This window comes from Chenopodium album, chromosome 22, assembly GCF_948465745.1.
Source record: "Chenopodium album chromosome 22, dcCheAlbu1.1, whole genome shotgun sequence".
In the NCBI taxonomy this organism is placed as follows: domain Eukaryota; kingdom Viridiplantae; phylum Streptophyta; class Magnoliopsida; order Caryophyllales; family Amaranthaceae; genus Chenopodium; species Chenopodium album.
This window is the reverse complement of record NC_137855.1, coordinates 21,494,561-21,520,704: the sequence shown is the minus strand read 5'-3', so window position 1 is coordinate 21,520,704 and position 26,144 is coordinate 21,494,561. Positions and strand designations below refer to the sequence as shown.

General features: G+C 38.3%; 1 protein-coding gene across 1 annotated transcript in view; it reads right to left on the bottom strand.

The window, feature by feature from the left end:
- Positions 1–2,257: 2,257 nt before the first annotated feature.
- LOC145604542 (uncharacterized) overlaps positions 2,258–26,144 on the bottom strand; it is a 37,999-nt gene continuing 14,112 nt past the window's right edge. The window contains exons 11-22 of the mRNA XM_081660429.1: positions 24,841–24,909; positions 24,505–24,642; positions 24,347–24,420; positions 23,315–23,560; positions 22,479–22,570; positions 22,285–22,361; positions 14,925–15,038; positions 14,806–14,842; positions 14,672–14,718; positions 6,687–6,748; positions 3,356–3,407; positions 2,258–2,723 (exon numbers count right to left, since the gene is read on the bottom strand). Coding sequence (XP_081516555.1) covers positions 2,670–2,723; positions 3,356–3,407; positions 6,687–6,748; positions 14,672–14,718; positions 14,806–14,842; positions 14,925–15,038; positions 22,285–22,361; positions 22,479–22,570; positions 23,315–23,560; positions 24,347–24,420; positions 24,505–24,642; positions 24,841–24,909 — 1,062 coding nt within the window. The 3' untranslated portion in view covers positions 2,258–2,669. The remainder of the gene's footprint in view (positions 2,724–3,355; positions 3,408–6,686; positions 6,749–14,671; positions 14,719–14,805; positions 14,843–14,924; positions 15,039–22,284; positions 22,362–22,478; positions 22,571–23,314; positions 23,561–24,346; positions 24,421–24,504; positions 24,643–24,840; positions 24,910–26,144) is intronic.

The window sequence follows — 26,144 nt, the reverse complement described above, 5'->3', positions numbered from 1 at the left end:
GAGTTAGGGCTCATGAGATAAAAAAAAAAATATAATATATTATTTTAAACAAATCTACAATTTTACTTTTTTTTTTTTTGAGGAAATCTACAATTTTACTTGGAGGTGTGACATAGATTAGAATCCTAACTAAAGTAAAAGATTGACTATAGCTTATCCAGAAAATCTTGAAACAATTAGAGGAAAAAAGTTATAAATTAGATACACAAGATAAAATTGCTAAAATGGACAAGTTGTAGTATTTCGGTCTTAACTTTTGATATGAGACACCAATTGAGATGAAACTAGTGTCAAATGAAAGATAAAATCTGAGGCTACATATGCATAAGTGGACCAAAATAAATTGACCCCTTATACTGTCTACATATGCATAAGTGGACCGAAATAAATTGACCCCTTATACTGTATACGAGAATGAAAAGTTTGGGTTAACCAATTTTTTTTCCTTTTGACTCGAATCTAATAAAGAAAACAAAATGATTGATATATGTACATAAAAGCACGTAGTCACGCATAATGCAATGAAGTTTGCAAACTAAGTGTCTTGGCTCTATGTTCATCCAAATAGTCGGGTTATTAGGGTGTCAAGAGGTATAATGGGTTAGAGTTTTGGTGCAAAAATAAGCAACCTTTCTTGAGGTTGTACGTCTACAGACTGGTCCACGAATTCGTGATAAAAATCAAACTCAACTTTGTGGCTTGGTGGATCTAACATCTAAGACGACCCTAATTGCCACAAGTGTTTTCAGGTCGGCAAAGAAGTCAAAAGCCAGAATCTAGTGAATTGGGTCAAAAATTTTGTGAACAAGTTTCTTGACCTTTTTTTTTTTTTTTTTTTTTTTTTTTTTTTTTTGGAATAATGGTTTGCCACAAAAGAAAAATATACTTTAAGAATCCCAACCACAGGCAATTTACTTCTAATAATCCCAACTAAGGTTTATTTTTTAATAATCCCAATTATGTTGTGTTTTCCACCAATGGTCCCAACCGGTCAGCACCAAGTCAACGACATGTTATAACAGGTTATCATGACACATGCCAACATGTGAGTGATCCAAAAAAATTTTAAAAATTAAATTAAAAATAAAAACCATAAAAAAATTAAAAATTGAAATTAAAAACCCAACTCGTCGGCGCTGACGACCCGAAGCCCACCCTTGGCCGACGCCCAGACAACTTCTCCCCGCCGGTGACCCCTTCCCTTTCTCCCCCGCCCTTCTTCCTCCCTTACCCCACAGTGAACACAATCTCTCAACCCAGCCCAAAAAACCAACCACCCTCATTCCTCTCTTACACCACCAAGAAATAGCCACCATTCCTTTTCCCCCACCTCAGAACTACCCCCCCTCGTTGTTTCAGAGTGTAAGAAAGGGAGTTGGGGGTTGTTTCAGCTGGGGTAAGGAAGCAGGGAAGGATGTTGGGTGGTTAGGGTTTTGAGAAAGAAGGTGGATGCGACAGGAGTCGAGGAATGGGAGAGTTTTTCGTGGTTTTTGGTGGGTGGTCAACCAATGTTCAGTGAGTTTAAGGGAGAGGTTAAGGTTTGGCAACGGAAGAAAAGTGTTTTGGGAATTTTGGATGGTTTTATTTTTATTATTATTATTATTTGTTTTTATTTAAATTTTTTAGTTTTAATTGTTTTTTTTTACAAAAAAAGGACTAACTACTTAGTGAAACATGGTTATTGTAACACCAATAAATAAATAATAATAAAGAATAAAATAAAATAAACAACAAAAAATTAAATTTAAAAAATCATATGTGAAAAAAAAAAACTCATTTAGCAGGTTTCCAGTCATCAGGACCATTGGAGGCAAACGCATAGCATAATTAGGAGTCCTTGGGATTATGCAAAAATAAACCTTAGTTGAAATTATTAGAAGTAAATCACCCATAGTTGGGATTATTAAAATACATTTTTCCTATCACAAAAAACCCACATTTAAAATTAAGTTTACGACAGATTTTCCTTTGCCAAATTACTATATCATATGGTCCAAATTATTTTGTATCTCCTAGTTTTAATTTAAATCGATATCAATTAAGAATTGCCTAAAAAATGTTTATCAATAGAAATATTTTATATCACAGCATTTTACATATCTTTACAACCATTAGGGTGTAGGGTAAAGAGAGGAAAATCAGAGGGTTTTGTCACATAAAATCGTACTGCAGGGTAGGCCAGTTGGTGTGGGCTTCGTGATGCTTGGTAGGGCATAAGAAATAGGAAGCAAATTAAGCAAAAGTGCAAAGTTAACAATTGTTCAAACAAACCTCATCCTTTTGTTTTTTTATACAATATATTTTAAAATTTAAATAGCAGATGTTTCAATTTCTTTTATCATGGCAAGACCGAGCGAGATACTTTCCCTAATACTAAATATAATATTGCATTAAGAAGAAAATAGACTTACATTTTACAGAAGTACCATGTTCTACACAATACAAAAAAAATGAACAATGCAACCCTTAGAGCTTGCAACATGCAGCAAATATGGAAGCTATGCATGTCCCCGTATAGAGAAGCTGGTTATCAAAATATATTACCGCCACCAGTTCAACACCATCCCCATCCTCACAAGGAGACAAACTGTGTCATAGGCAAAGCTGATTACATTTTGCCGCCATCATTAACACCATCTACATAAGGAGGCACTTTTGGTAATCAGCGATCAATCTTTTGTCTTTTCAGCTTTCTTGTAAAAATAATCCAATTGCCGCTCCAACTGCAAAAAATAAAGACATCTATGACAATTGTTTTATGTGAAAATGTCTCCAGTTACACGGTAAACCATTACCCAGCCAATTGACACCACCCTGCGTCCACTTTCCTATTAAACATCGTAGACATTCTTAGTGCATCGCATCTTACTCATTACTAGCCATAGGAAGTAAGACTACATAAATTAAAAAGTAAAAAAGAAAGAAGAAACATATACTTAGATAAAAATCTAGTATATAAAACAGAAACAGAGATCAGCATTAGATTCTGCATTCTACCAGTTGAAAGCATCCATAGTAGGTAGGAAAAACAGAAATGAAAGACAATGGTAATCATCCATGCTTTAGTTCAGAAGATTAAGAAGTAGAAGCCTCTGCTTGCTACACTGAAAAATAGCTTTCCCTTTGAATGTTAACAGTTTGGATAATCACTTGTGGCAACATGACACAAGAATCATAGTTGTGAGTTAAATTATGTGACTCAGCAGGGTGAAATTTTGAATAAAGCGGTGTTGAATGTTTGATTATACTCCAAACTAAAAATAAAAATAAAAAATAAAACGAACATGTACAAAATTGTTTGACTTTAATCTCTCTATTACCAGCTTCAAAAATGAAACTTAAGAACCCAACTTACCTGAGCATTCTTTAATTTTTGTCTTTGCAGCTCATCTACCAGGCTCCCAATTCTGTCATGTAACCAAAAGAAGTTAGAACAATTACAATTCTGTCACATAACTAAAGTTCGATTACTAGACTCTTATTTCTAAGAAATTTGGAGCACATGTGTGGGTGTAAGAAAAAAGGTGGATAAAGTAAAAGAGAGTGAGGGCAAAGGTAATAATATTGTGGGGTAAAGGGTGCACAACGGGTGATAATAAATTTACCAAAAATAGATTTACAGTAAAAACGAATCATACTCCCTCCGTCCCCTATTGATGGTCACTTTTGCTAAAAAATCACGGGAATTAAAGAGAAATAAAGAAAGTGCATTGAAAAAGTAAATTTACATTGGGTATGCAAAAAAGTAGAGAGAGAAAGTAATTAAAGTACATGAGAAAGTAAAATTTACATGGGAAAGTTAAATTTGCACAAATATTTTTACAAATGTTATAGAATTTTGGTAAAAAAATAATATAAATGGTACTTGAAAAAAGCAAATGTGACAACATTTTGAGTCACCAAAAATGGCAAAAGTGACCATCAATAGGGGACGGAGGGAGTATAATATATAAACAATGTGTCTAACATTGCTGTCAATAAGACCTACGCAAACCTCCCATTACAAAAGCAATGTTAACAAAACTCACAATCTACAATCTTTTCAATTTCTTTCTATCAGTTTCAATCCAACGTTACTTTAGATCTCAATTGTGCCTTCGATGGGGCTACAATTCTTGAAATTGTTTTAACATATTTTGAATAACTTTGAGATTTATTGATTGGTTTTTTTTTCTATTTGATTTATGGATTGATCTATAGTTCCGGATTTTGAATTTTATTCAATTTGATTTGCATTAAATGTAGGAGTAATATATAAACAAAATGTATCATTTTGGTGCTTAGAGGGAATAATTGCATACATTCTAGGAAGGTGAAGTAGGTATTTTAAGACACACCTACACGGTGTCAGAAGTTTTGTTTGTAAGTTTTATAGCTAGTTTATTCTATAACTAGAAGTTTTGCTAGCAAGTTTTTTACCTTTCATTTGAAATAATTAGTTATGTTTTAATTTCTGTCATTTTAGTTGGTCATGTTTCCTTAATTTATTAGGATTTGGTTTAGGAAATAAAGACCAAGTCAAACTATGTTTGCACCTAAAGGCTAGAGGCTTGTCCTAGTCCTAATAGGTTTATTATTAGCTATAAATACTCTTGTAACATGGGTTCATGCACACAAAATTCAGATTTATTCAATTACTTTGTTTAGCTTTTGCTTAAACTTTCTTGGCTAATAATCAATTCAAGGAGCTGTTGAAGATTAGAAAGATCAAGGAGTTGGTCTACATTATTGCACATCATATACTTAGTTCTAGGAGGAAGTCAAGTAATTTGATTAGGATTAAAGTTTGTTCTAGGAGGTACATCATATACTTAGTTCTAGGAGGTAGTACAAGTAATTTTCATTTGATTTTAGGGTTTGTAATAAGATTTTTATTGGAGTTTCGTAGTTGATAAAAGATTGTTTTTGCTTTGTCCTACTTTTAGATTATACATTTCACAAAGTATTGCAACCAATTAATCATTCTACTTTGGGTTAATCCATAAAAAAAAATGCAGTTTATATAAATTTTTTTTTTTTAATTGGTACTTAATTTAAGTTTATCAAAATTACGAAATTTGTGTAAGTGATCTATTAATTATTTTTGCAATTCTTCTATGTGTTAATCTAAATATTACGTTATTTACAATTTTGTTGCTGATTAATTGATTGTTTAAGTTTGTGTTTATAGGAAATTATAAGTTCTTTAGAATTTTACAATTGATTAGTTGATTGTTTATTAATTTAGTTGGTCTAAGTGAACAGATGTCACTACACACTAAAATTCTAGTTTTGAATGCATGACACTTGTCTTTGATTTTTATTTTAGTTAAAGACTTTTGTTTGTTACACATCACATATTTTTGAGTAAAATCTAGCTTTAATTAGTATAATATAGCTTCGATAAGTAAAAACAAGTGTAATTTAGTAATTGCATTGGATACAATCAGTAAATTAGCTTAAAAAAATGACTAGTGAAAACAAGTTTTTAACAACAAAAAGTTTTGATTGGTAAAAACAATTAATAACAAATTATAAAAAATAAAAAAAAATAAATAAAAAATATTAAAAAAAAAAAAAAAAAAAAATCAATTTTCATTGAAAAAATTTGTACCATTGTTCTCTATTAATTTAAATAATTTATGAGGTATAAATTTGTTTTTGGCGTGTTGCAAGCCTATTAGCTCAATTTGTCGAGCACAGTATAGTCACGGGATGTAAGTTAGAATATTACATAGGCTTACATTACATATAGTAATAATTTTTAACATGTAGTGATCTACTTAAATTGATAAAGTTACCTTTTTCTAAAAAGAATGACCTCTATTGTATATAGTCATCAATTATATATGCAACCTTTACGTAAATGTTGTAAAAATTAGTAGTCACCTTATTTTGTATACAGTGAATTTTATGTAAAAGTTGTAAAAATTGACATAGTATTATAGTTACATTACTTTTGTATTTAGTAACCTCTAAGTAAATGTTGTCAAATTTAATGATAAAGTTACCTATTTTTTACTCTTTCCATTTTTTAATACTTGCTCCACTTTCCATTTTCGGCCGTTTTTAAATACTTGCTCTATTTCCTTATTTGGAAAACATTTACAATATTTAATTCATTTATCTCAAATAGTGGACCCAACAAAATCATATTTTATTATTTTCATATTCTCTCTCCTTCAATATTGTCCACTACTCTTACTTTTTACAATTTTTTATTCTTCCAAGTATCTCATTACCTCCATATTTTATTACTTTCTACAATTTCTCCTAATACTTCGTGCATGGAGAAATGGATCAAGTATTTTAAAACGGAGGGAGTATATAGTGACCTTTTAAACAATTGAATAGATATAATGGAAAGTTGGAAAGATCTTTCAATTTATAAACTGTCAGATCTTTTGTATTAATAATGAACGCTTGAGATTAGTTGTTTTTAGTTTTCAACATAAGTCTAGTTGACACGTTTCTTTAGTCAGGTTTGTCAATGCACAAATTGAACCATTAACAAATTTAATTACCGATATTTTAAATTTATAAAAAGTTCAAAATTTTGAACATATATATCAAGACGAATCTAACAAGATTTAACCTAACCATATTTATCATCACGTATAAATCACAAATTTTGGTCAAAAGAAAATGTATGAATAGTGCTAAAGTCAAAATATGTCAACTAAAAAAACGGAGGTAAAATAACATACCTTTGTTGTAATTGCATAACTTGAGACAAAAGTTCACCCTCTGTAGTAGAGACCGGCAATGTCTGACAAGAACAACATAAAGTATCTTAGTGTTAGACAATAACTGAATAATTATGTTTAAAAATAAATAGAACCCTATTTTTCCAACAAAAGGTTGTCATGACCCAGCTGTGAACAGCCAGAAGACACTACTTATTGACAATGTAAGAAAATTTTCCACATTCTTGATTCATCTTACAACTACTGTTACATAGATGTCATAACCAACTCCTCTCCTACCTAATTCCTTAATCAGTAGGAAAAGATGAACATATTAATTTAAAACTGAAACAAGAATACATCATATGTCCATACTATTGTAAATTATGATTATAGTATACAAACAGTATTTGAATTATTATTTGTTTCAAAAAGTTTTGTAATAAAAGTTGATTAAATTCTATATTTTGTACTTGCTTTGTCCTACCAACAATCCCCAAACACAATGCTTTGCGACTTTCTTTATTGAAAAAACCTAAAACTTCATGATAATGGCTAAATGTTGTGAGGAAAAAAATGGATTTAACAAAAATAAACCTTGGAGTAGGTAAGGTCTACTTTAAATGAGAGGTGTGCTTAGACCTCAGGCCTTCTTGAAACAGTTTGTGATCATTTTTTTTTTCTTGAGTTTGTCGAATTATTGAACATCGCCACTGGGTGGAGGTTGCTTTGGAAGTGGTCATAGTGATATGCACTAAAGGTTATAATGGTGGGGACAAAGGATGGAGTATCGGAGAAGCCTCCCTAATTGTTACGTGGCCTTGTGGAAAATCCTAAATGTTACTAAGGAAAATTGGTAAAAGGGATGCATGTGGGTCTATCCTTAATGAGACAACCTATGTCTAACTAACCTGCCTTTCAAGATCCAAATACCCATCCCTTGTTCAGTCTACCCAGCCAATGCAACATAACCTTTCCATACCTTCATCCAATGTTACTCGGACTCTTCTTTAAGTGTTGTATCCGACTAAATTCTGGTCGACACTTCGATAAGGTCAAGGAGTGTCTTGACTAATATTTAGGATACGGCTGCGGTATAAAGTGTCCAAAAAATTAAATCGACACTTAAAAATAAAAAATAGATAAAAATCATAAAACTAATAAAAGTAGTAAATAGTGTCATACAAGTACTCTAGTACATAAGCCATAAAAAAATAAAAGTAAATAACAATTAACAAACATAATAATCACATGGTACTAAGGAAAAGTATAAAAGTAAAGGTGGCTCCAAAAGTCAAAAGAATTTGTGAGGACATAAGTATAATATTTTAAAGAACAACCATATGACCACACTGCCCCACCTTCTCCCACTTTCCCTTTCTAATTCTTTATCATGTAATCTTCTCTTTCTATCTTCTCTCTCCTCCATTAATTTAGATGCATGCAAAGTTCAAACTTAACCCCCTCTTTCTAAAATCGACACCTATTTTGCAACGGACTAGCGTGTACACTCAAGATAAAGATAGAAATAGACGGAAGGTTGTGATTGTATTAGCTTAAAGCTTGCGTAAAACGATTATGGCTTTAGGCCATGACTCTCCAATGTCAATACAATAATAATTTTGATACCCTTCTCTACCCTAGATCACTTCTATTTATACTACCACTACACTACAAAGGTTGGCAACAATGCCTTAATTACTACTAGTACTATTCTTGTCCTTTTCTTACTCTACCACAATAGCACAATGGCAAAGATGCTTGTCCTGCTGCTGCCTGACTTGGGGGTGTGGGCACTGCTTGTTGTTGTTGTTGTCGGTCTGCTGCTGCTGTTGTTTCCTCTGACGCCTGCTTTAAGTGATGATGGTGGGTGGAGGTGGTGCGTTCATTGCAAAACCCGCCCCCAAAAGACCCACCTTACCCTCAAGGTGGAAAACAGGAAAGCGAGTCTTGATCGCCATTGCATCTTCCCACATAGCCTCGAAGTCAGGGAGGTTCTGCCACTTGATTAGCACGTCCAATCCTTCCTTGTTTCCCAACTTAGGCCTACAATCTAGCACCGCTTCGGGCTCCACCACTAGCTCTAACATAGGGGTGATCTGAGATGGGATATTAGGAGAGCTTGGGGCATTCTCACGTGCTGCCTTGAGCTGGGAAACATGAATTACAAGGTGTATCTTGCACTACTCAGGTAGTAGCAGCCTATATGCAACCTTTCCCACTCGTTTAATCACCACAAATGGGCCATGATATCGAGCAGCTAATCTCTCGTAGGGCCTTTTGGCCAATGAACGTTGTCGGTAAGGTTGGAGCTTGAGAAATACGCGTTCCCCCACCTGAAACTCTACATCCCTCCTCTTTGAATCTGAATTTGCCTTCATCACTTGCTGAGCCCTCAATAAGTTTAACTTCAACTGGTCCAACATCATATCTCGCTCTTGGAGTAGCTCTTCTACAGTGTCCACCGCGGTTTGCCCCAACCCCACTCTTATTAATTCTGGTAGGTCCCTGTCGTACACCGTCTTGAAAGGCGTGGTTTCGGTTGAAGAGTGTGTGGCCGTGTTGTACGAATACTCGGCCCACGACAGCCATGAAGCCCAAGACTTCGACTGATCCCCTGCGAAACACCTCAAGTATGTCTCCAACCGCTTGTTTACCACCTCCGATAGGCCGTCAGTTTGGGGGTGGTAGGAAGTGCTCCGACCAAGCTGAGTTCCCTGCAAATGGAATAGCTCTCTCCAAAAGTTACTTACAAAAATTCGATCACGATCAGTGATAATGCTACTAGGCACTCTATGTGACCTCATGACCTCCTTCACAAAAATTTCAGCCACACTATGCATCGGGAAGGGGTGTTTCAACCCAATAAAATGAGCATACTTCGAGAGACGATCCACCACCACTAAAATAGTATCCACCCCTTTTGATTTAGACATTTCTTCTATGAAATCCATTGTGATTTCCTCCCAAATCCTCTCCGGCACCGGCAGCGGTTGCAAGAGTCCCGCCGGCGATTGTTGAGAATGCTTATTACGTTGGCACACCACGCAATTTCTAACATAGTCACTCACATCACGTCACATTACCGCCCAAAACCATTCCCCCGCCCAAGTATGTTTTAGTGTCCGTGGCCTCCCTCCGGGGAGTCATGGCATGCTTGAAATAAGGCGGCCTTCACACTCGAATTCCTGGGAATTACCAAACGCCCCTTGTACAATAGCTGATTTTCCTCCAATGTGTAACCTGAAATCGCTTCTCCCTTCGCAGCCTCCTCCCTCAATTTCTGTATCGTGGTGTCCACTTCTATTTCTTTTTCAAGATTATCCCAATTAACCACTGTATCGCCAAAATAGCCCCTAATTCCTGAATTTCAACTCCCTCTACTCTTCTTGATAACGTATCAGCCACCCGATTAGACACTATTGTAGTTCGAAATCAAACCCGACTAGCTTCCTTACCCACCGTTGGTACTCCATTCCGACCTTGCGCTGCTTCGTTGTGTATTTTAAGCTATGTTGGTCACTGCGCACTATAAACCGCCGCCCTAGGAGGTAGTGCTTCCACTTTTGGACGGCCAAACAGACGGCCATAAGTGACTTCTCATGGATTGATTTGCTCCTTCCTCCAGGCCGAGAGCCTTGCTGAAAAACACTACCGACCTTCCTCCTTGCATCAAGATGGCCCCTAAGCCATAGCCGGATGCATCCGATTCCACCACGAATGGTCTTGAAAAATCCGACATGGTCAGGTTCTCCTTCAATTTAATGAACGCCTACTCGGCCTTCTCCGACCACCCAAAATTATCTTTGTGGAGTTGATCGGTTAATGGCTGTGCTATGTGAGTGTATTGGCAAATAAATTTGCGATAATACCCAGTAAGGCCTAGGAATCCTCTCAGCTCTTTAATGAAGTAGGCCAATGAAATGGGCCTACCAGCTTGTCATGGCCTTAATTTTCTCTTAGTACTGATACTCCACCCTTGGATATGATATGACCCAAGTAGGCTATCACCTCCTTGCCAAACTCACATTTTTTTAAGTTAGCAAACAACGTGTGATTCTTCAATGTAGCTAGGAACACTTTCAAATGCAATACATGTTCCTCCTTGCTTGCACTATATACGAGGATGTCGTCGAAAAACACTAGTACAAACTTGCGTAAAAAAGGACAAAACACCTCGTTCATGAGAGATTGGAAAGTAGTCGGGGCATTCGTCAACCCGAAAGGCAATACTAGAAATTCGTAATGGCCCTCGTGTGTACGAAATGCGGTTTTGTGGATATCCTCCGGCCGAACCCGGATTTAGTGATATCCGGCCTTGAGATCAAGTTTTGAAAATATTTGAGCCCCATTTAGCTCATCCAAGAGCTCATCTATCACCGGAATAGGGTATTTGTCGGGGACGGTCTCCTTGTTCAAGGCCCTATAGTCCACACAAAAATGCCACGACCCATCCTTCTTCACGAGTAGCACCGGGCTCGAAAATAGACTCGTAGAGGGTCGTATAATGCCGGCCATTAGCATTTCCCTTTCGACTTCATCCTTTTGAAATTGAGGATAACTATAAGGCCGTACACTAACGGGGTTACTCCACTCCTTGAGCACTATGGCATGTTCGTGCCCTCTTGTAAGAGGTAGTCCCTTAGGCTCTTCGAACACCGCCTTAAATTCCTCCAAAGACAGGCAGCACACTCTCGGAAAGCCTTTCCCCTTCTTTCTCGAGCTTGCTTAATTCTAACAACAATCCCCCTTTCTGCTTACACATGGTTTTGATCAATGCCTTCAAAGTAATGCCAGTCCTAGCTAGACTTGGGTCTCCTCTAATAAACACTTCCTTCCCCCCCCCCCCCAATCGAAAATTTCATTTCCTGGAACTTCCAATTTGTAAGCACGGGTCCAAGTTTCTCGAGCCACTGAACACCAAGGATTACATCGGAAGTACCAAGTTGTAATGGTAAAAATTCCTCTGTAATTACTAACTCTTCACTAATATGTAAAGGAACTCCAACACACTGCCCTTGTCCTATAATAGTCTCTCCATTGCCAATGAAACTCCAAAAATACAACCTTCGATCACCGGAATTCCCAACTTAGTTACCGCCCCTAGTGAAATAAATTTGTGGGTAGCGCCGGGATCAATCATCACCACCACCGTTCCCCCTTAATTTTTCCGAACAACCTCACTTGTGTAAGAATACTCAGAAACTAACAACAAAATACAGAGGAAGAAGGAGGATAGATTGTATTGAAGATTAACAGAATTCAATCAATACACCATTCATTCGAGAGGAAAGGAGCTCTCCAAAACTAAGCCAAGCTTAACAATAATTTTTATAGATGATCATTATTCCACCTAATGAGGCCTATTTATAGAAAAAGTCTCATAACTAACTCTAACTTATTCCTAAGGCTAAGACTAATATGCCCTTCCCTTAGAATCGATTCCTTGCACATTGTCTTTAGGTTAGTTAACCCCACAATCGAACACATGGATATGGTGGCCGGATTGATTCCTCCTAGTGCGTTGGTGTTTCCATTGCCACAAATTCCCCCTCACCATCTTCATCGTCCTCTTCCACTAGCAGGACGCGGCGGTGCACACATGTGTGGGTCCCTTCTAACGGTCGTCGCAGCGAAAACACAGCCCCTTCGCTCTCCTGTCTTGTATTTCTCTATCAATTAAATGCCTAACTTCACCGTTGAATAGAGTCAAACTAGGGTTGGTGCGAGTTTGAAATTTCGTTTGAGGTGAGTGGGTTCATGTTTGGTTGTTTTGCGGGTAGTGGACTTGTGTTTGGTTGTTTGTTAGGTTACTTCTGGTGGGTGTAAGGGTTAGATTAGTGTAGGATGTTTACTAGCCCGGCCCAACTCAAAGCAAGGTTGTGGCGGGGCTCCTATTAAAATAGGAATATGGACCCAATTTAGAGAAAACTCCCCCCGTTTTCCTAACTTGGCTTACCCGATTCCGTTCTTTGACCCGAATAGCCAAATCCATGGCGTCTTCAAGGGTTAAAGGGTTCAGCATCCGTATCTCCACTTTAATCTCCTCCTTGAGGCCATTAATGAACTACCCCTTCATCAAGCTCTCCGGGATATCAGGCAAGGGCGACGCTTTCATAATGAAGCTTCTCCGGTACTCCACAACGATGGTTGTCTGCTCCACCGCTAACCACTACTCGTGTAGGCTCCCTGCATTCACCGGCCGGAATTGGTTCTACATTCGTTTCAAAGGTCTTCCAACCTAATCACGGGACGGCGCCGGTTTTCCCATTGGTACCAACGCAGGGCATCCCCCTCCATCGCTACCATGGCCGCTTGTAACTTCTCGGTCTCCGACAGCTTATAAAACTGAAAAAATTGTTCTCCTCTAAGAACGACCCTCCTGTTGAAATTCCTAAACCCAACTCCGGCATCGAGTTCCCAGTAACGATTGGTAGTTCGTTGAAATTCCATCCTCCAAACGGTTGTTCTACTTCTTCATCCACCCCGGTTGTACCGTTTGAATTCCTCCGGTTTTCCTTTGTTCAGTAGCGCCGCCATCATCGCTTTGAATTCCTCAAAGAACTTGGTTCCTTGCATCACCGTGTTCTGTTGGTTTTGTTCCTCCCGGAATCCATCAACCCGGCCTCGAGTTTCTGTCTCACGTCGTCGATTGCGTCACGGATTTAGCGAGCCTCCTCTGCTTGACTCTGCATCAAAACGTGGTGGATAGAGTTTTTTCCATCTCCGATTTTTTCGAGAATCCCTTCCACCCGCTCCTCCAGTGCGGCCACCCTCTCCGAGGTCACCGTCAGTGGCGTCTGCTCTGATACCAACTGCAACGGACTAGAGTGTACACTCAAGATAAAGATAGAAGAAGGAAGGTTGTGATTGTATTAGCTTAAAGCTTGCGTAAAACGAACATGGCTTTAGGCCATGACTCTCTAATGTCAATACAATAATAATCTGGATACCCTTCTCTACTCTAGACCACTTCTATTTATACTACCACTACACTACAAAGGTTGGCAACAATGCCTTAATTACTATTAGTACTATTCTTGTCCTTTTCTTACTCTACCACAATAGCACAATGGCAAAGATGTTTGTCCTGCTGCCGCCCTGACTAGGGGGTATGGCCGATGATGGTGGGTGGAGGTGGTGCGTTCATTGCATATTTCAGACACTTTTCTGATCCCGAGTCTACACTTTCCCAGAGTCGTATCAAGGGTCGTATCGAGTCGACAGGCGACACCCATGGCCAAGGAAGGTGTCAGAGTAACAGTCTTCATCTACCAACAGACTTACCACTCCACTGCCATTCAACTACTGGAATGATGAACAATGTTATCAACGCTTAGATGAAGGTGGTTAAGAACCAACTTAAGGATAAAATGAAAGTTTAGGAGGATGGTAATGTAATAATAGCCATGCTTATTGGAGGGCAATCGTAAGCAATGCATACAGTTTTACTGATTAGAATTAGTTTGAAGAGAAAAAAAAGCAAGTACGTTAGAAAGAATAGTGCTATATAAAGAGGAGATCAGCGAGGAGAAAAATGGGAGGATGAATATTATAGTGCATTTTCATTAGTGATTATAAGAGAATCAAGACTCTCAAAAGCTTGAGTATCTAATATTTATATTTTTATAGTTTGTAATTTCAAATTATAAATCCTCACAACTTTACCTTTAACTTTTAGTCTAGTTATGCTAGTTCTTAACAGCAAGTTGCCAAATTTCAACATGCTTAGGTGGATTAGATACTTCATAGGACTTCTTAACATGATTATTATCTAAATTCCAACTACGTCCTAGAAGCTAACTTAGTGAAAGTGAGCCTACAACAAAGTGAAAATAAAGAAAAATTTAGAGAAATAAAATTAAAAAAAAAAAAATTGCATTTTATTTGTTACCAGTTCTTCCCCCTTCTTTAGACAATCAAGTGGAATAATTATCAGAATAATTATCAGTATAGTAGATACTATACACAGATAATTTTACAGTTAGTGCTTTGTACAATGGTACCTGTGAAATGCCATTACTCGTTGCGTCAGCAGACTCACAGATGTTGCCTGCATAACAAGAGAAAATTGTGAGGTCCACTAAAAACAATGGAAACAAAAAAGGAGTTCACATTAAGCAGCAAAGAACAGTATTACCTAGCTCCACATGCTTAATTAATTTGATTAATTCATCCTGCAAAGAAAAAATACATATTATAACCATAACAAATACCTCCTACCTAAATGCTACCTTTTCAAAATTAATATATACGAACCCTTTGCAAATTGTTCTGCTGTAAAACATACTGCAAGGTTGGAAGGATTGTACTAGCAGAAAGGTATGGAGGCGTGAGCCCAGCTGTGCTCCCAGAGCTTAGGCAAATCTGGCCCTGAAGAGATTTAAAAGGCAATGTTATAAACTCATGCCCTACAATATAACTTACTAAGAGCAAGTTTAGCCCCAAGTCTTAAGACTTGGGGTGACATCATCATTTTGGGTCTTAAGACCTATGTCTAAGATTTTCCCCATTTTTCTTCTAAAATCTTAGCCAAGTCTCAAGTTGAGTCTTGAAATTTCAAGACTCACCTTAAGACGTGAGTGGGACCCACCTTTTTTTTTTAATCTTTTTTTTTTTTACATTTTCCTACATATAATTACTCATTGGAACAGTTAGTTGAATTCAACGGCTATTTTTTTAATTTTCATCCAAAACCAATTTTCACATTTTCCACCTCCACCACTTTTACAGCACACCCAAAGCCACCATTTCTACATCAAGCACTACAGTTCATACATGGCGGAACCTAGCCAAAACTTTGACTTGAATTCCTTAATGAATTTGATGCAAAATTCTCAATTTCAAAATCTAGTTTCTCAACAAAACCAAAATCAGAATTATGAAATTTCCCCTGTTCAAAATTTAGCCAACTTTTTCAATGTTTCATCTCAACCCCAATCATCTCCAAGCATGACTCTAAATTAATATACATTAGTATTATTTAGCTTTGTTCATTAATATTGTTATTTATATAGTATAAAGAGAATAAAAAAAAAATGTCATATATTTGAGTCTTAGTGAGTCTTAGGGCTAAAGTGATAAATTTAGACAAATCTTAGTGAGTCTTAACAAGAATTTGATGACATCATTTTCAGTGGGGACCACCAAAAATGATGTCATATCCAAGTCTTAAGACTTGGGGCTAAACTTGCTCTAAGCTCAACTCTTTAGAATAATGATGATACACAAACAAAGGAGCAACTTTAAACAATAAGTGTTAGCATCTCAATGAAAAATCACTCCCTCTATTCTTCTATATTCTACTCAATTGCTATACATACAACATTTAAGATAATATTTAAAAAGGTGAGTACATACTAGGTAGAATAAAACAAGAGATAGAATCTTAGAAAGGTGGGTGGCTATAAGGATAAGAAGAATAAAGTAAGAGGCAGTGAGTTGAAAGGTGAATTTACTGAGGTAAAAAGGGTATGATGGTAAAAGGAACAAGCCTAAAATAGAATAAAGCAGAGTAGAACAAATAAGAACACATTAAAATGGAAAGTGAGTTGAACAAAAACGAATGGAGCATTATCAACTAAAGATTTCATACAGTGATGACCCAAAGTTCTCGCTCTGATAATGTGCATGTTATATTGATACAATGCTAGAATTTTGTATGAAAACAGAGTATGATTCAAGCAATCAAAGAAGATAATTAGCTACCCAGATATTTTGCATTGCAATTCCAGAAAAGAATACAACACAAATGCCCTCTTTCGAGAGGAAGGCTCTCTCCCAAACAACTCAACAATATTTTTCTAGATACTTCCCCCAAATCCCTTAACCATATTTATAATCAAAATTAGCCTAACAAACTCAATTATTACAGCTAACACAGGGAATCAATATAACAAACTATAATCTGAATTACTCTTCTGCCCTCCAGCATAACTAACTTTGTCCTGCTCAGCTTCACACATCAGAAGCACTGTTATTCCTGGCTCTCCTCCTAGCATAAGTAAAACGGACCTCAAGCCTAGGATTATCTCTTGCAATACCTCCCACCCAAAGATTCACCTTGTCCTCAAGGTGGAAGGAAGGGAACCTTAAATTAACTTCATCAAAGAATTCCCAAGTAACTTCGAATTCTTGCAGGCCCTTCCAATGTATAAGCACTTCCATGGCAGTCTGAGAATTTCTCACCCCTAGCACAGCCTCAGGTTCTACCTCCAAGGTCATGTCAGCTGGACAAGTGAGCAGGAAGCTAGGATGGAGTTTGATGTGGTCCAAGGGCCCTCTTCTGAGAAATGTGAAAGACAGGATGTATCTTGGCATGAGAAGGCAGCTGTAACTTGTAAGCCACACTCCCAATACGCTGAACCACCTGGGAGATAGCTTGTCATTCGACCTGCGCACCAAGGACTTCTGTCTATAAGGCTGAAGCTTTAAATAGACCAAGTCCCCAACAAGAAAAGAGCCCTCCCTTCTTCCCTTATTCTCATGAAACCTCATATAAACCTGAGCTTGTACCAGGTGGTACTTGAGTTCATCAAGCATGGCATCTCTCTCTTGCAGCTGCTCTTCAACAGAAGAAACAGAGGTACTCCCAACAGAGAACCTAACCAAGTGAGGTGGATCACGTCCATAGAGTGCCTTGAAAGGAGAGCAATTGGTGGCGGTGTGAAAGGACGTGTTGTACCAAAATTCTGCCCACGAAAGCCACTTTGCCCAACTGTGGGGCTTGCCATTGACAAAGCACCTCAGATAGGCTTCCACACCCTTATTAACCACTTCAGTTTGCCCGTCTGTCTCCGGGTGATAAGCCGTGCTGCGCAATAGCTGAGTGCCTTGCAATCGAAAGATTTCCTTCCAAAAAATACTCAAGAAAACTTTGTCCCTATCCGAGACAATAGAGCTAGGAATGCCATGAAGTTTGACCACCTCCTTGACAAAGGTTTCAGCCACGCTCTGAGGAGTGAAGGGATGCTTGAGTGGAATAAAGTGCCCGTACTTAGTCAACCTATCCACCACGACTAGCATGGTGTCCCACCCCAACGACTTGGGAAGACCTTCAACGAAATCCATGGATATATCCTCCCACACTCTCTCCGGAATAGGCAAAGGTTGAAGGAGACCCAAGGGAGTGAGCGTTGAGGTTTTGTTCTGCTGACACACATGACAATGTTGCACATAAACTCGGACATCCTTCCTCATACCAAACCAAAACCACTCCCTAGCAAGTCTCTGGTAAGTCTTTAAGTCACCCGCGTGTCCCCTAACTACTGAATCATGGTACTCTCGAAGCAATTTGCTGGTAAGTTCACAATGCTTAGGGATCACCAACCTGCCCTTATATTTCAAGACCCCATTATCCAAAGAAAACCATTTGGGAACCGACTCTCCAACCTGAATTTGAGAGATTAATCTCTGTAGGGCCACATCTTTTTTAATAAAAGATTGCACATATTCCCATCGAAGGCCACACGAAGTCACCAAAGTCAAGCACTCCACCTCTTGGTGAAAATTGACGAGACAAAGCATCTGCCGATTTATTTGTAGGGCCCGGCTTATAGTGAATTTCAAATGAGTAGCCCAAGAGTTTGCTAACCCATTTCCTGACCCACTTCTCTTTGTTCCAGAAGAAATTTGAGGCTCCTTTGGTCAGTCCTCACCACAAAGTGGCGACCAAGCAAGTAATGCCTCCACTTTTCAATGGCAAGGACAATCGCCATCAACTCCTTTTCATATATGGGCTTGTTCCAGCTACGTACACCTATAATCTTGCTGAAATAATCTATCGGATGGTCAGCCTAGGCAGCAAGGATAGGTGCGTTGACCATAGCTTCCTTGAGAGAGTTGAAGGCTGTAGTAGCTTCTTCTGTCCACCCGAAACTATCCTTGCAAAGTTGGTCAGTGAGAGGCCGAGCTATAAGGGCATAACCTTGGATAAATTTCCGATAATAGCCTGTGAGACCAAGAAAACCCCTAAGCTCTCAGATTCGAGGGAGGAGGCCAATCCACCATAGCTTGAATTTTGGTGGCATCCACCTCAACCCCTGCTGCAGAAATTACATGCCCAAGATATGCCACCCGTGTTTTGCCAATCTCACACTTCTTGTAGTTAGCATACAGTTGATGTGTGGCCAAGGTTTCCAGCACTTGTCTAAGATGGTCCAAGTGGGATTCTTCACAAGGGTTGTACACTAACATGTCATCGAAGAAAACGAGGACAAATTTGCGAAGGAACGGCCTGAATACTTCGTTCATAAGTGACTGGAACGTAGCTGGAGCGTTGGTAAGCCCAAAGGGCATAACCAAAAACTCGTAATGGCCATCATGCGTGCGGAAGGCAGTATTATGCATGTCTTCTGCCTTCACTCGTATATGGTGATAACCAGATTTCAGGTCAAGTTTTGTAAATGGCCGCTCCTCCCAATAATTCATCGATTACAGGAATTGGAAATTTATCTGGTATTGTCTCCTTATTCAGAGCTCTGTAATCAACACAAAACCTCCAGGATCCGTCTTTTTTTTCACCAAAAGCACAGGACTTGAATAAGCACTTGTTGAAGATTGAATAATTACAGCAATCAGCATATCAGACACCAATTTTTCAATTTCATCTTCTGTGATTGAGGGTATCTATAGGGTCTAACGCTGATGGGGTCAGCACCACTGCGGAGAACAACATGTTCAATTTGTCGTTGTGGGGGTAACCCTTGAGGCATATTGAACACTTGCTGGAACTCCTTCACCAAGGGCTGAAACACTGCTGGTAGTGAAGGTTCATTATCATCCTCCACACGTTCCATTCGATTGAACTCAAGTAAAAACCCCTGCCCTTCTTTCTGTAAATTCTTGAGCATGGCCTTTAGTGAAATCCCCGTTCTTCCAAGCTGTAAGGTCACTATATTACCACCTAATTGGAACTTAAGAGTCTGAGTTTTCCAATAAGTGGTGGTGTTTCCTAATGTTTCCAACCACTGAATTCCCAAAATAATGTCGGAGTTCCCCATAGGCAACACGAGAAAATCCTCCACTATTGTCACCCCCTAAGCCGCACTATACGTCAACCCAAGCTGCATCTTCGCTAGGTATTTGACCAAATAGGATCGTCAAGTTGGTAAAGAGCGGTGTCGTTGCGCGGGGATGCGATTCGCCGAATCTATCTGATTCAGAAAAGAAGAACTTGCATCAGGCATTTTTAGAAATTACTTTATAGATGGTGTTACAGCAAGCTATGGGCCTAAATTTTTTATGACAAGAGTGTTGGTTCCAGCACAACACCTTTACACTCTCCTTCACCCTCAATAGACTCCCCTGTACCCAAAGTTACCCCAAAATTCTTGGCATAAATCGGTTTAATCTGCAAGTGCGTCGCGGCGGTAGAGGATATGAAATTATGCGTTGCTCTGGGGTCAATCATCACCACCACGGAGCAACCATTAACAGTTCCGGCCACCCTCAAGGTTTTCGGGCTGGTTAACCCCATCACTGAACTCAAGGTGACATGCGTTTCAGAACTCGACGGTGGTTCCGAGAGAAGAGGTGGTGTTATATACTCATCAAGAAGAGTTTCGGCCATAGAAAACTCACCGGAGTCCTCGTCGTCGTCGTCCTCCACCGTCAATAGCACACTCAAACCGCGGCGTGGGCAGCGGTGGTTCAGATCCCACTTGCCATCGCAGCACAAACAAAGTCCTTGTTCCCGCTTATGCTGGAGCTCCTTCTCAGTCAACCGGCGGGGTGGGGTTGCGGTTGGGATAGGGTTGGATGGTGGCGATGGGATGTGGGTTCGTGTTTAGGCTAGTGTTTTGGTTCGTGGTGGGTGATGTGTTTAGGTTGGTTCGTGTGTTTGGGTATTAGGTTCTCCACGTCTTTGAGGTCGGGTTTTGGGCTCTGGGTTTTGGGCTTAATTTTAATTTCTCTTCGATCCGCATGGAGAGATCCATGGTTAGATCCAACGTGGGTGGGCTTTGGATCCAACTTCTACCCGGATCTCCTCCTTAAGTCCATTGATATATTGCCCTTTAGCAATCTCTTCTGGAACTCCATCAATGGGAGCAAGCAACTCGATGAAACGGCGACAATACTCAGCCACTGAGCCGGTTTGCTGATGTGCGAGCCACTGCTCATGAAGTGACCCCGTGGCGGTGGATCTGAAGCGGCGGAGGAGGAGTTTCTTCAAGGTGTCCCAGCTTGACACGGTGTGCCTCCGGTTCTCTCATTGGTACCAAAGCAGAGCATCGCCATCCAAAGCGACGATCGCCGCCTCCAGCTGATCCTCCTCCGTCAATCGGTAGAAATGGAAAAAACGTTCAGCTCTGGGAATCCACCCATCAGGATTTACACCATCAAAAATTGGTAAGTCATGTTTCCTCAACTTCCAATTAGATTGACCCGCCTGAAAACCTCCATCTCCTTGATCCCACGAGGTTGCGAAGAGAATAGGTTTTCCCAGTGATACCTGAGAGGTTCCCCAGAATTCGGTGCATTGGTCATGGTGGCGCGCACCTCCGATCGGATTTTCTTCGATTCAAAAGCCGCCATGGCTGTGGAAATTTCACGAGCAACGCGCGAGGGCACCCCTGCAATTTCCTGTTCCAGCAAGTCCAAACGCTAACCATGATTAAGGCGAGCCATTGTCTTCTCCAGCAAGAAACGTTACTGCTGTGATACCAAATTTGCTAGAATTTTGTATAAAAACAGAGTATGATTCAAGCAATCAAAGAAGATATTAGCTACCCAGATATTTTGTATTGCAATTCCAGAAAAGAATACAACACAAATGTCCTCTTTCGAGAGGAAGGCTCTCTCCCAAACAACTTAACAATATTTTTCTAGATACTTCCCCCCAATCCCTTAGCCATATTTATAATCAAAATTAGCCTAACAAACTCAATTATTACAGCTAACACAGGGAATCAAAATAACAAACTATAATCTGAATTACTCTTCTGCCCTACAGCATAACTAACTTTGTCCAGCTCAGCTTCACACATCAGAAGCACTGTTATTCCTGGCTCCTCCTAGCATAAGTAAAACGGACCTCAGGCCTAGGATTATCTCTTGCATACAAAGACATTATATTCAAATGCTTGCTTGACAATGTTGCAAGTTTATCCTTACCCTACACTTCAATCCTTACTTAGACAATATTTGAACCACATAACCATAGAAGAAAAGGTAGAATTAAAAGGAAGAGAAAAATAAGTGCAAGAAATAGGCTTCCAATAAGCATTTTAACAATCAAGTCAGCCTAAAAAGTGTGTTTTATGTAATTCAACAATAGAATTCATGCTAAATGACATTACAGGAATATGTTTTACTTATGCAAAGTCCCCAAATTCTTATCCAAATTTAGGACGATGACCCTATTTTTAAAATTTCTAACCTTGACGTGTCATTTACGTGGATATGAACCTGATCTCACACTTGTGGACTTGTGTCTGAGTAACATAGCTATCTAGTATATCTACGTGAACTCCAAATGTGTTTGCAGAATAAGAAAAGTAATACATAAAAATTCCAATCCAACTTCAGTCCTGACCTTGGGTGCTTTAACATAAGTTCATACAAAGGATTAAAAAAAGTTACTAGAAAAACAGAAAAAAATACAAAAAAGAAGGTACACCTTCTGGCTGACATCAGCTGAAGTAACTTGAAAACGACCTTTGCGCTTAACAACAGCCCCTTCTGAAGAATCCTCCACTACAATAACAAGGAAGAAAAAAGAGAAGAGAGACTTGTTTCACAAAGAAAAGAAAGATTAAAAAAAAAAAAAAAAAATTAAAAATTCTGATGCATCAGATTTGGCAAATAAGAAACCTAATGTATTGTTATTTGTATCTCTCCTTTGACGATATGAGATTGGGCCGCTGTAATTTCTATCAGCGGGATGCCTTGGTTGCATGTTGTCCCTGTGATAGAAATTCAAATTAATCATAATAAGAATTCCTATTATACCACAACTTTCGAAAAAACCCACTTTACCAATTGCATTCCTTCCAAAAACTCCTTATCTACCCTGGCATATCAAATTCTGGATACTACCGAAATACAATTTTAATTATTCTTAACACTATGTTTGGATAGAGAAATGGAGGGAAAGGAAGAGGAGAAAAGGAAAGATGCATTATCCTTTGCTCGGATACCTAAAGGAGGGAATTGAAAGGATCCATTTTCCTTCCCCTTTTAATATAAATCAAATCCCTCCACTGTTGGAGAGATTTGGAAGGAAAATGGAAGTTCACCTTCTCCCTCCCTTTCTTTTCCTCTTTTTCCTTCCCCTCCCTTACCCTTTACTGTTGTTATTTAAACATGGTATAATTGTTCCTTTATTTTACCACATGCCACAATCTACTTCCCCACCACCACAAAAAAAAAATGAAATAAGTTAATTCTATCATTCACACACACAAACAAAAGAAGATATTACAAAACAAAAAAATAAAACACCATTTCTTTCTCTCTCAACTTACAGTCTGTTTAGATAGAGAACTTTTCTTATGGTATCAATATTTATGGTATAATAAATAAAGAATTTGGCAATGCAAAGCCAGAAAAAAAGCTAAAGAAAAAATAAACAAAATTTAAAAAAAAAAAATAAAGAGAGAGAGAGAGAGAGAGAGAGAGAGAGAGAAAGAAGGGCAAGATAGAATTACCTATCCCGATCAGTGATCATCTTCCTTGATGAGCTCACATTTTCATAGAAGAGAGGACCACTAAGAACCTTTTTCTGTCCAGCATTAACAAATTGCGGTAGGGAGCTGCTCCGAACCAAATTGTCACCATTAGTTATTCCTACTTGCTCATTTTCAGTTTTGGAAAAATTTATTTCAGCATCTGTCAGAGATGCATTTTTGTATCTAATACTCTTCATATCATCTTCACCAATATCAAAATACCCTCTGCAGAAATAACAAGAAGTGCTGGTAAGCAACTATGTAGCATAGAACTGGAATCAAAGTCAGTAACAAGTGGTAAGAATTTATTTTTAAACATATACACACACAAGGATACACAAGCAAAAAAAGACACCTTTGTTTTAACTGAGGAAGGCTGCCAGAGGATCTAGAGAAGCTAGTGAATGAGGCAAAAAGAATGACGGAGTAAGAGCTTAACGACGGAGTAATAGAGCAGATAGAGAGAAATGAGTCTGATGTATTGACTTCTGCAAGTAGCTCTTACAATTCACGATTCATTTCTTCTTTATTACTTTTTTACTTTACAGATGAAAAATTAGAACATGTATATCAAGAATCTTTAGAAACATTGTATCAGCAAGTGATTCTGGCACTATTAAAGCTAGAAAAGTCCCATCTGTCAAGTTGATGTTTGTTTGAAAATCCTTACCAGTTTCTGGGCCTCTAAAAAAAATTTGCAGCGCTGAAATTTAGGATGCAGAACGCTCCCACACATAATTAGTGAGCAAGGACGCAGAGGCTATTGGTAGTTAGAAGTTAGCTTATGTAAGTGGTTCTTAATGAGGTTCATGAAAAATACAAAATATTTTGAGTCAGAAAATTTAAAGACCGGCCCATTATGTCCACATTGAAGAAAAAAAGAAAAAGTAAATCACATGAAAGGTTCATTGAATTATTTAAAATGCACCATCAGTTCTAAATGGAATGAAGGTGGTCAGAAAGCTCTTAGCCAACGTCTCCATTAGAGCAAACAATAGAAATCAAACTTACTTAAGTGCCTGCAGGGGTTGAATAGGAAATGAAGCCAGCGAACCTTCCAAGCTATCAAGATCATCAAACCCATCCTGAGATAAGAAGTGTTCTCAATCATCAAGGATACATCAAATAAAAATGCCAACCACTTAGTGTGAATGAAATAGCTACATTACCTCATGACTATCTGAAGTATTTGAATGAATCGTCCCCTCGGAAGATGGTTTATCTGTATGAATAGATTGTTCATCGAGCCTGTCTTTTAACCCTAAATTAGGGTTTTCTTCAATTAAACTATTGTCGTCATCTTGAATCTGCGGCAACACTTTAGTATTCAAAACATAATTCACAAGAGATTCACTAAAATATATGGTAATTGCATTGAAAAAAAAGTAATAATAATAATAAAAACAAAAAACAAAACAGGTGCTTGTTTCACACCTACACTTGCATCTACACATAGATGCATAGCAAGGAGATTGGAGTAAATTCAGTGAGCATAAGAGGCTTACAAGGGCTGCTTGATTCTTCAAATCGTCCAAGTTGAAATTCCAGGCACTTATGCCTCGAATGTACTCTTGCTGCATAAATCACCAAAAGTAAGAATGTGGCAACTGTCTTAAAAGCCTAAAATATGCGAGTAAAACACGATAAAGGCTTGAGATACCTTAACAAAGGAAATGAGTAGAGTTTGCAAAACATGAGTTGAGAAAATAATTAAAAGTAAAAACTACAAAAACAAATAAACCAAAAGGAAATTTTGTCAGAAAAAACCATTTATACAACCATTTTGTTGGAAAAAAAACCTTAGAAAAAACCATTTATAACAAAGATTTTGTTGGAAAAAAACCTTATAAAAAATTTTTGGCAAGGAGAAACCAGATTGTAAAAATTTTTGTTGAAGACGACCTAAGGTCTCTAATTACTCAATTAACCACTAATTTTCCCTTAATTCTTCTAATTACTCATAACTCTCACTAATTATTTAATAATTAGGTTGATCAATAAATTAAAAAAATAAAAAACAAAAACCACCCTTACCACCACTAGTCAGCCACCCTCTCCTTCTCCTCCTCTCATGGAGGCAGCCCCCTTTCCCATCCCTGCCGGCGTCCAACTCGCCGGACGAACCCTACCTCCGATTTCCTAAACGCAACTAAAGCATGATCCAACAACATGAAGACTCATTGTGAAATCCAAACTGGGTTTACATTCAACCGTACATCTCTTTAAAATTTCAACGCTTAAATTGCAAAATCTAAGCCTTAATCGGGCCATCCTCAGAAGCAATAGTATCGCTAGCAAGCTTCAAAAGAAATGGTCCTATATCTGGGTTATCAAGGGAAGATTCATCTAATTGAGTGGGATCTTTTGTAAGTAGGATTTTTCAAGAGAGGGGCTGATGGGTTCGGTTCGGTGGGGGTGAGGGGTTCTATGCAGCGGATGGGGATGGGGAGGGGGAGAAGGAGAGGGTGGCTGACTGGTGGTGATGACTTGGTGAGGATGGTTTTTGTCGTTTTTTTTTTAAATTTATCAATTGACTTAATTATTAAATAGTTGGTGAGAGTTAAGAGTAATTATAATAATTAAGGTGAAATTAGTGGTTAATTGTGTGATTAGAAATCTCAGGTTGTGTTCAACAAAAATATTTTACAAACTAGTTCCTGCCAAAAAAAATTTATAAGGTTTTTTCTAACAAAATAGATGTTATAAATGGTTCTTTCGGACAAAATTTCCAAACCAAAAAGTAATTTTAAATCATAACACGCCTTAACGTGAATATTTTACTTCCACTCCGACCTATCAAACACTATAA